Source organism: Callithrix jacchus, chromosome 19 (genome assembly GCF_049354715.1).
Source record: "Callithrix jacchus isolate 240 chromosome 19, calJac240_pri, whole genome shotgun sequence".
In the NCBI taxonomy this organism is placed as follows: Eukaryota; Metazoa; Chordata; class Mammalia; order Primates; family Cebidae; genus Callithrix; species Callithrix jacchus.
In genome coordinates, this window is record NC_133520.1 from 44,539,867 (window position 1) to 44,550,415 (window position 10,549).

The 10,549-nt window shown below is 40.0% G+C and overlaps 1 protein-coding gene across 1 annotated transcript; it reads left to right on the plus strand.

Annotated features, from left to right (window-relative positions):
- The first annotated feature begins 6,481 nt into the window (after window positions 1-6,481).
- LOC103789359 (large ribosomal subunit protein eL37-like) lies at window positions 6,482-10,047 on the plus strand. Its single transcript, XM_035280897.3, has 2 exons — window positions 6,482-6,803; window positions 9,574-10,047. The coding sequence occupies exons 1-2, from the start codon at window positions 6,515-6,517 to the stop codon at window positions 9,615-9,617; spliced, it is 333 nt and encodes a 110-aa protein (XP_035136788.2). The 5' UTR covers window positions 6,482-6,514; the 3' UTR covers window positions 9,618-10,047.
- Window positions 10,048-10,549: the final 502 nt, after the last annotated feature.

Genomic DNA, 10,549 nt, shown 5'->3' on the forward strand with positions numbered 1-10,549 from the left:
CTCAAGGGCTGCTGGTTGCCCATTTTTGTGATGATTTCTTGATTACATGCTAAACAAGGGTGGATTATTCATGACTCCCCCTTTTAGACCATATAGAATAATATCCTGATGTTACCATAGCAGTTACCATGGAGTTACCATGGCAGTTGCCATGGTAAACTGTCATGGTGCTGGTGTGAGTGTAGCAGTGAGGATGACCAGAGGTCACTCTTGTCGCCATCTTGGTTTTGGAGGGTTTGGGCCGGCTTCTTTACTGCAACCTGTTTTACCAGCAAAGTCTTCATGACATGTATCTTGTGGTGATCTCCTCTCTCATCCTGTGTCTTAGAATGCCTCAATCATCTGGGAATGCAGCCCAGTACGTCTCAGCCTCATTTTAACCAGCTCCTATTCAAGATGGAGTTGCTCTTCTTCCAATGCCTCTGACCCTTTGGCAACTGTCTCAGCTGTTAAATAGTTTGAAAATTTTATTGCATTTTTCTAGTAATTCTTATAGGGACTAGGAATCTGCTGCAAGCTACTCTATCCGATGTGGCAACAGAAATCCGGGTTATCCTTATTTGAAGTGAAAAATATCCATCTAGGACGTTTTCAAGAAGGCCTTTATGCTTCCCAAGGACAAAGAAAACACACTTGGGCTTGAATGGTGGAGTCGTTGACTTAAGAAAGGAGAGTGAACTCAGACTCTGAGTCCAAGGAAAACTGTTTTGAGTGAAAAGAGAAAGAGCTACATAACACATAGAATAGATATTAAAATATGTTAAATTTTAGTAAGACCAAATGAATGATATGAAACTTCAGCACCTGTAATATCCTCATTATTTTTGCTCGTATTATAAAACACCTTTTAAAGATAAGAATAAGTGTTTAAATGTGTAGAACTGCTTTGGACTAGATAGAGGAGGGGATCCCACAAGGCAGTGTAAAGGGTCAGGGAGGAAATATTAATGACCTCATCCTAGTGAGTCCTTTGGGACATGGGGGTAGCAGTAGAATGTTACTTTGGAGAAGTGGCAAGAATCCAACTGGAGAAGCCTCCCATTAGGAGAGATTACTTAGGTTTCCTGCTTCTCCATAGGTAATGCCTTTTAAGAGTATTTATCTTATACAGACATTTAAAAGTCAGGTAGTGCAAAGGAAAACCTCTGGGATGATGAAATTTTTGGTACTTGGTAGCCCTTCAAATTTCTCTAAGTATATGTAAGGCTAGCTTTGCTTGTTGGTCTTGAGAATTTGTGCTTTTGGTGACACATGGGAGTGGGAGACGGATCTGAGTTGATGCCATGCCTGACACCTGATCTCCCTTCCCCTAGGTAGGAAGAAGTGAATTTATGGTTTCTTGCTTCTCTTCCATTTCTATTTGCCAATGGGAACTCTCTTCTCTGGTTTCTTTCTCCAGGAAAACCTATAGTCCTAAATGACCAAAATAGCTCTTGGTGTCAGCTTAATGTCTGATTTTAATGCCATTGCCTTGAGAAAAACAATTTCTGGCTTGTAAAATATGAGTAAATGAGAGAGCTACTGCAGATCAGTGGAGTGGTGGGTGTTGGGGGGACCTCGGCATGACTGAAGGCCATTTGTGCATTGTAAAATTTTTGTTGTTGTTACTGAATGTCTAAGCCTAAAAGTTACTCAGAAGCAGTCCCAGGCCGGGCATAGTAGCTCATGCCTATAAAGCCAGCACTTTGAGAGGTGAAGGAGGGCAGATCATGGGGTCAGGAGTTTGAGACCAGATTGACCAACATGGTGAAACCCCATCTCTACTAAAAATACAAAAATTAGCTGGGCATGGTGGCACGTGTCTGTAATCCCAGCTACTTGGGAGGCTGAGACAGGAGAATCACTTGAACCCGGGAGGCGGAGGTTGCAGTGAGCTGAGATTATACCACTGCACTCCAGCCTGGGTGACAGAGCGAGACTCTGTCTCATAAAAAAGAAAAGGAGCCATCCCAGTATTCAGAACTTGTTATGAGCTGCTACCTAGTGTATCAAATGCACACATTCCACCGGTTTCCATTGGTTCCATTGTTTTCTATCCATTTTTTTTTGTTGTTGTTAATGATTTTTGCAGTAGTTTCTGGGAAACCTGAAGGCAAAAAAAAAAAAAAAAAAAAAAGGCAAACTCATTATTACTCCAAGAAAAACACCTCAACTTGTGAAAACAGCTTAGTGAAATTATCTTCTTACAACTAGACCACAGGATAAATACTTTTGAAATTTTGTAGGTTGACTTCAGCTCTGTGTACCTTACTTAAAATCAATTTTGTGGTAATTTATTTATAACCACTTAGTTATCAATAGAATTTGTTTTTAATTTGAGATGACTACTTTCTTACACTCCCATTTATTTAACAATTGAAGATAGGAGGCCCTAAGTAGTTAAACGGCTTACCAAAAGACACATAGCTGGTTTGTGTTTGGTGGAGAGGCTGGGAACCAGAGGGCTGTGTTTGGAGTTTTCCACCCTATATCACCTGGCCTGTGACACCAGGTCTTGGGTGACTACATAACTTTCTACCACTTCCACCAGATTCTTGTTTTTCCCTAATTTTATGTTATTAATAGCTTCTTGGACTAATTCTGCCATATACTGTGAGTGACTCAAATTGATAACACTATTTTATTCAGAAGAATTCCTAGACATAATGCCTTGTTGAATAATTTTTTGAAGAAATAATTTGCTCTCATATTTAATAATTTGCAATAAAACAGGTGGAAAACTGTCCTGTGAAGATATTCCATGCCACCCTCTCACTCACTCAGCTACCCAATTCACCTCCCTGCGGGCTACCTGTGTTACTAGATTCTTGTGTAGCTTTGCAAATGTATGTCATGACTATACAAGGAAACAGATTCTGTATATTCTTTTATTGCCCTTTTTTAGTAACAACTTTTATTGTGACAATGAAGCACTCCAATGTCAATGGCTTATACCAAGGCACTTTTACTCATGGGTCTGTGGATTGACTGTGGCTCGGCGGGCTCCAGTGGGAATCAGCTGGGCTCAGCTGTGTTCAAGTCAGGTCTACTCCACCTGTTTTTTCCAGGATCCCAACTGATGGAGCAGCAGCTACGTGGTCATGCTCATCTCATAACAGATGGTGAGAGTGCCCTAGGGACTAGCAAACACACATGCCACTTCTAAATCCTTACTTTGCAATTAGCACACTCTCATTTCTACTGGCGTTCATTGCTTAAAGCAGGTCACATGGCCCAGTCAAGAGTTAATGGGGTAGAGAAGCGTATTCCTCCCACAGTGTAGTTGGGGGTGTGGGTATTTGATGGCTAATGATGCTTATTATTAACTTAATATGGGCTCACAAACTATAAACTGTATTTTAATTTAATATATCTTGGAGATATTTGTATGTTAGTATATAAACACTAAAATTTTTTTTTACACTTAAAATTTTTAAAAATAACTCTATGGTATTTCATTTTATGGATGTCTACTATATAACCAATCAGTTCTCTATTGATGGACATTCTGATCATTTCTAGCACTTTGTTATTACAAATATTACTGCAGTGAGTAATATCATACATATATCATTTTGCATACATGCAAGTGCTATCTGCAAAATGAATTCCTTGAAGATGAATTGTTGGCTCCAAGGCAAATATTTAATTTTGGCAAATATTGCAAATTTCTCTCTATAGACATTATATCAATACACATCTCCAACAACAGTATAGGAAAGGGCTTATTTCACCATATTTTTGCCAACTCACTGTGTTACCCAGCTTTGAATCTCTTCCAGTCTGGTGGAAAATAACATAGTATTGATGTTGTCGTGCTTATCATTTTGTTTTGTTTTTTAATAACAGCTATGTTGGCATATACTTCACTTATAAAATTTACCCTCTTAATCTGTACATCTCAGTAGGCCTTAGAATATTCTCAGTGTTGTGCAACCATCACCACAATATAATTATGGAATATTTTCATCTGTCCAAAAGTAATCCTGTACTCATAACAGCGTTTTTCATTCTCCCTCCCCTCTATCCCTCAGCAGCTATGAATCTACCTTTGTCTCTATAGATTTGCCAAGTCTGGAGATGTCATCATAACTGGAATGATATATCATGGGTTTTTTCACTTTGCATAGTGTTTTCAAGGTTCATTTATTGAACCTTATTGTGGTATGTATCAATATTTTATTCCTTTATGGTACTAATTTTTCATTATATGAACATACAACATTTTATTTCTTCATTCATCAATCGATGGACACAAGTTGTTGCCACTTTTTTGGCTGCTATGAATAATGCTTCTCTGAACATCTGTAAACAAGTTTATGTGGACATATGCTTTCATTTCTCTTGGATGAATACCTAGACGTGAAATTCTCAGTCATTTGTTAATTCCATGTCTAACAATTTGAAGAACTGCTGCACTGTATTCCAAAGTGGAAGCACAATTTCACAATCCTTCGATGTATGAAGATTCCAATTTTTTCTCATCTTCACCAATACTTTTTAATTTCAGACACCCTAGAGGATGCAAAATTGTATCTCATAGTGGCTTTGATTTGCATTTCTCTAGCGCTAATCATTTTCATATGGAAAATTTCACATGGAAAATGTGTTTATTGGCTGTTGACATAGATTCTTTGGCAACTATCTGTCAATATTTAGTTGATTTATTTGTCTTTTCATTGTTTAATCGTAAAAGTTATATATATATATATAAATATAACTAAGTATATTTATATACACACACACAAACACACACACAACTAGTATATATATACAACTAAGTATATATATTTATATACTTTTTTCTTTTTTTGACATGGAGTCTCACTCTGTCGCCCAGGCTGGAGTGCTGTGGCAGCATCTCAGCTCACTGCAACCTCTGCCTCTCAGGTTCAAGCAATTCTTGTACCTCAGCTCCCAAGTAGCTGGGATTACAGGCAAGTGCCACCACACCCGGCTAATTTTTGTATTTTTAGTAGAGACAAAGTTTTGCCATGTTGGCTAGGCTGGTCTCGAACTCCTGACCTCAAATGATGCACCTGCCTCTGCCTCCCAAAGTGCTGGGAATACAGGTGTGAGCCATCACAGCCCACCTGTTTATATACTCTTGATAGCAATCCTTTATCAGATATATGATTTTGAAACACTGTTTTTCATTGTGTGAGTTGTCTTTGTTGAAGAAACTATTCTTTTCCCAGTGAATGGTTTTGATTCTCTGGCCAAAAATTTATTGGCCATAGAGATATAGGTTTTGTTTTGGACTCTCAATTCTAATTCCTTCATCTCTTTGTTTATCCTTATCCCATTGCCATGCTGTCTTAATTTCTGTAGCTTTGTAGTAAGGTTAAAATAGGGAAGTGTGAGTCCTTCAATTTTGTTTATCTTTTTCAAGATTGTTTTGGATATTCTGGGCCCCTTGAATTTCAATATGAATTTTAAGATCAGCTTACAAATTTCTCCTCAAAAGGTGCCTGGGATTTTGATAGGAATTGTGTTGAATCCATAGTCAGTGTAGTTTTAAACTCTATCTATTCATGAATTAGGTAGAACACATTTTTAAGGCCATTTGATTTTCTTTTTCTAAAGTAAGAACTTATATATATTTGGCTCTTTTCTTGTGGGTGTCAGTTCCAGTTCTGTTCTTGCACCACTCAGATTATGTTTGGAAACAAGACTAGAGGGATGGGCATGTTTCACAAGTATATAGGAATATTGACTCGGATACACTTTTCTCTGTGATTCCCTCAAAAGGATTGGGTGCACTGGAGTTATGATAGAGAATATTTATGTTTGAAACAACCAGAACTAAGAAATTAGCTGAAATTAACACGAAAAAAAAAACTTCACTCTTTTTATTTCCTTTTCCTCAGAAGACAAAATGGTATTTATTAAAATATCCATGGATTGAAAAATGTACCAAAATAAGTTTCCTTAAAATAGCTAGACAACTCATCCTTGAAACAAAGTCATTTCACAAGATATATAAATTTCTTCTTCATGTGTATTTTCCTATCATTATTTTTCTTCAGATGTTTTATTTTCCTGTTCTTCATGCAGATAATTTGTAGAATTCTTATCCTCCCTGTTTTGAAAGAATTTTCCTTAGTTTTGTGTATGTTGTCTCTTTCTCTTCTCTAGTATGATCTTACAATTATTTATGCTTCTCTCGTATTTTCCAATTTTCTACCTCTAATTTATAGGTCTTAAATTTAGCCCAGTCATGTCACTTGGAAGAAAATAGCTTAAGTATACAGCCATGTCTTGGTTAGAGAAATAGCTCCTGGATATGTCAAGGCCAGAAAATCCGGTGTCACCGTGAGGGCATCCAGTGACAGAAAGGGCCCACTTTCTTCATCCACTTTGTGTTGCTATAAAGGAATACCTGAGACTGGATCATTTATTTTAGAAAAGAAGTTTACGGCTTGAGAATGCCGTAGCGTGCTCAGCAGGAAGTACTTCCCCCAGCGGAAGCTGCCGAGCCTGAGAGAGCGGAAGTGCCTCCGCTTTGGGTCTCTCTGGTCTCCGCAGAAGCGAGATGGTAAAGGGAACGTCGTCGTTTGGAAAGCGTCTCGATGAGAGGAACCAGTTGTGCCACCGCTGTGGCTCTGAGGCCTACCACCTTCAGAAGTGGACCTGTGGCAAATGTGGCCACCCCGCCAGGCGCAAGAGAAAGTACAACTGGAGTGCCGAGGCTGGAAGACGAAGTACCGCCGGGACTGGTCACCCGAGGCACCTCAGGGTTGTATACGGCAGATCCAGCATGGAATCCGTGAAGGAACAACACCTCAACCCACAAGGGCAGCTGCTGCGGCAGCCCGTGCATGGTAAGAATTTCAACGATTAGTCCTGCAGTAAATGTTCTGATTAAAAAAAAAAAAAAGCAGTTTCCTTGGCTCATGGTTCTGCAGACTGTGCAGGAAGCATGGCGTAGGAATCTGCTTCTGGGGAGGGCCTCGGGCTGCTTTCACTCAGGGCAGGAGGCGCTGAGCTGGTGCGTGCGGAGATCACATGGTAAGAGGGAAGCAAGAGAGAAGGAGGTTGTCCTGGCTCTTAACAACCAGCTCTCTGGGGGAATTAACAGGGAACTCATTCATCCCCTTAACCCGGGAGGGCATTGGTCTTTCCTGAGGGATTCGTCCCCAGGACCCAAACACCTCCTATTAGGCCCCACCTGTAACATCGGTGGTGAAATTTCAACATGAGGCTTGGGAATGACACGTATCCAAACTATAGCAGCCATCTTGCATACTGATCAAGGGTCAGTGGTCCGTGATTTTGTTGCTCCCTCAACTATGCTAGGAATGAGATTATAAATATTTGAGGGTTTTTGTTTGAAATATGAAGACCTCTTATTCTGTTCACCTGGAGTGCTGAAAGGGTCCATTTTCATTCACTACAAACTGGCTCACCATGCCAACAGGTGTTACTCAATTCTTGATCACTGAAGGGCTCTCTATAGGTTGCTAAATGGCTCTGACTGTCCTTGATTTGTCCTCTAATGAGAAATGAAAAAAGGAGTGGAATTACAACATAATTAAATTCAACTCATGAGCAAGGTAAGATGACCATGCTTTTTAAGCAAGTTTGCTGTAAGAGCCTCCTGCTGTCTCTTCAAATCTGTCCGTGGGAGCCCCTCATGTTTTGCATCTGTCCAGTCTGTCTTGCCTCTTTAATGTGTGTTGTCCTGGATGGTGTCCCATCATGATTTTTGGTGACAGGCACAGTCTTGCAGAACATGGAGCTAAAGACCCCCTTGGGATATGCCATAGGGAAAGAAGTAATGTATTACCGAGCTTAAATGTGGTATTTCTGCTGGAGAATGGTATGAATGAAACTTTGTTCATTTTTATTTAACATTTTTCTCCTAAAGAGGCCAAAGGAGTCCAGCTTTATACATGTCACTGTGAATCATCTCAGCATCACTCAGAAGTGGTCCCAAATTCAGAAAAGCTTTTTAATGGTGACTTTGGCACCATTGGCAGAGAGTACTGATATTCGGCATTTCTGAGTAACCAAGTTCTCTAGGCATTTTTGTTTTAGTAGTTTCAAAGAAAATGAGTTACTTCAGGTACAGCTGCAGCTGTTTTATCAAGAATTGAGGAAAGAAAGGAACTAACCTCTCTATAGGTCCTCTTATGTGCCAGATACTGTGCTGGATGACCAAGAGGTACTATCACATTTGATCCCATGACAGTTCTATGAACTAGGTTTTATTTTCGCCTATTTAAAATAAGAAAACTGACGGTCAGTGAGATTAAGATCACACAGCTCTAACACGACAGACATGGGCTCTGAGTCCTAGTCCAATGGGCTGTTTGTTCCCTCACATGAGTTCACTGTGCCCAGGCCCAGTTAGGACAGAGACATTCTGAGGGCAGTGCTCCGAGTCTTCCTCATGGAGCTCTCCTTTCCAGTGTGCCCCGGTCAGTTCATCAGTGCTCTTTCTGCCAGCCTCACTCAGCCTGTTAACGCGTCCAATGAACTGTTACTCAAGCTGCCCGTTTTAGTACTATGTTCTCAAAGCTAAAATGAAATGTCTCTGTCAAATGCTTTGCTGAATAATATATATTGCCTTAATATAGTCCTCATTTGACACTCTAGAGACCATATATAAAGAGGAAACGAGGCTAGTCTGGCATGAGGTGTGGTCCACGAACATTCAGTGGCTCAGTGCTTACCACTGTTCTGTTTAAGGGTTTAAAACTCATCCACGTACTGACTGGTTAAAGCCTCGTTTCCATCCTCCAATCCTCATATGTTGCTTCCTCTCTTGTTGATATCAAGCCATTCTCAGATTTTGCAGTCCATCAAACCTTTGCCTTTATTCAAGCTTCTGCGATTTGACACATTATTCCACCCACCTGAAATGCTGTTGCACTCTTCCTCCTCGTAGTCCATCTGGAAGATCCCTGATCAATTTTTAAAGACCCTGCCAAAATGTCCCCTTTTCTTGGGAAATATGCTTTCCTAACACTTTGTATGCACATTCACTTAGCACATTGCACTACAGTGCTTTACACATCTGTCCCTCCTACCTGCCTCTGCCATGGGAAAGGTTCGTTCACTCATCATCGGAGACTACCATGATGCTTGGTATTGTGCAGGAGCTCAGTAAACATTTGTTGGATTCTATGATATAATTTTCCTGTGGATGGGTTCTGGGCACCAATCCAGTTTGTACATCCATATTCTCCCTCATTTCAGGCAAATTGGCTCAATTTTACTGTCTTTTTTCTCCACCATGCTTTAAAAGTTGCTAAGGATTTCATTTCCAAATTCTCTCAGTGCTGATGGCTGGGACTGCTCTGATTCTGCTGATGACCAGCCTCGAGCACCCTTCTACTATTTCTTCCCTTATTTGAGGTCTCGGTTGCCTCTTAGAGAATTGCTTCTTCTTGTATAATGTGAAGAACACCGTATCTCAATCTAAAGACTAGGGTTTAGGTCCTGGCTCTGATTGTGTCTCGGTGTGTAACCTGGAGAAAGTAAATCCAGTTCATGAAAGCCCAGTTTCTTCATTGTAATTTGAGAGTAATCCTCTTCATTTTTCTTATTTTATTATTCTAATTATGTCATCTATCATTTTCAATCTAGACTCTCCTCCTTGGCTAGTAATTTGGAAACCGAATAGGAGATGAGTTCCTCTGTGGTTTTTCACCTTCAGGGATAAAGAGTCCTGCCATCCGGCCGCTGGAGCTCTGCTCCCATAAGTTGCCTGTTAAGAGCCCAGGTGTGGCCTGTTCTTGCTATGCCTTGCCCTCTTATGGGCACACTGCCTCTCTTATCTCTCATGGTGTCATTCGGATCCAGTCACCTGGCCTGTTTTTACACTCTGGACACCACACACTACCTGCTGGATGGACTGTTTTCCAACATTGTAGCTACAGCTGCTCCCAATATCTGCTCCACAGAAATGGTGGTTAATTTCTAGGCCACTGTATCTCTTGATATGGACAACGTGACCACTGCCAGACTGTCTTTCCAAATACTTCATTTGCCTTGGAACAAAAAGATTTTCACAGCAGAGCAAGACAAGGCGGATAATAGACATTTTGTTTTATGATCAAGGAAACTGAGACTCAAAATGGTCAGCTTACTTGCCCAGTGCTACTTTGACTTTAAGCAGTGAGATGGGCCAGAGCTCAGACATTTTGACACCTTCTCTAGTGGTGTTTCATTATGTCAAAAGGGCAGGAAGAAGTCTCATTTTTGGTATTCCTTCACAAACATTATACCACATCTCATTCATAATATGTGCTCAATTAATTTGCTCATTAATTAAAAAGTATGTGACATTTAAAAATTGGGTAATTTTGGAAAAACTCAAGATCAGAATTTAAACATTTCAACTGGGAGGAGTGAGAAATAAACTCATGATGAAGACAAATCTTAATTTTTACTTCTTTTTTTTCTTTATCAACTCTCTGACATTAGTATGGAATTTCTAATTAGCAGAGAAAGCCACAAAATGGACGAAAGGATAGTGAAAGTGAAGCATAATTCATTAATGAGGGCACTGTGCTGTAAATAGTTGAGAGCTGATCACAAACAAGAAGATATTTCTTTAAAA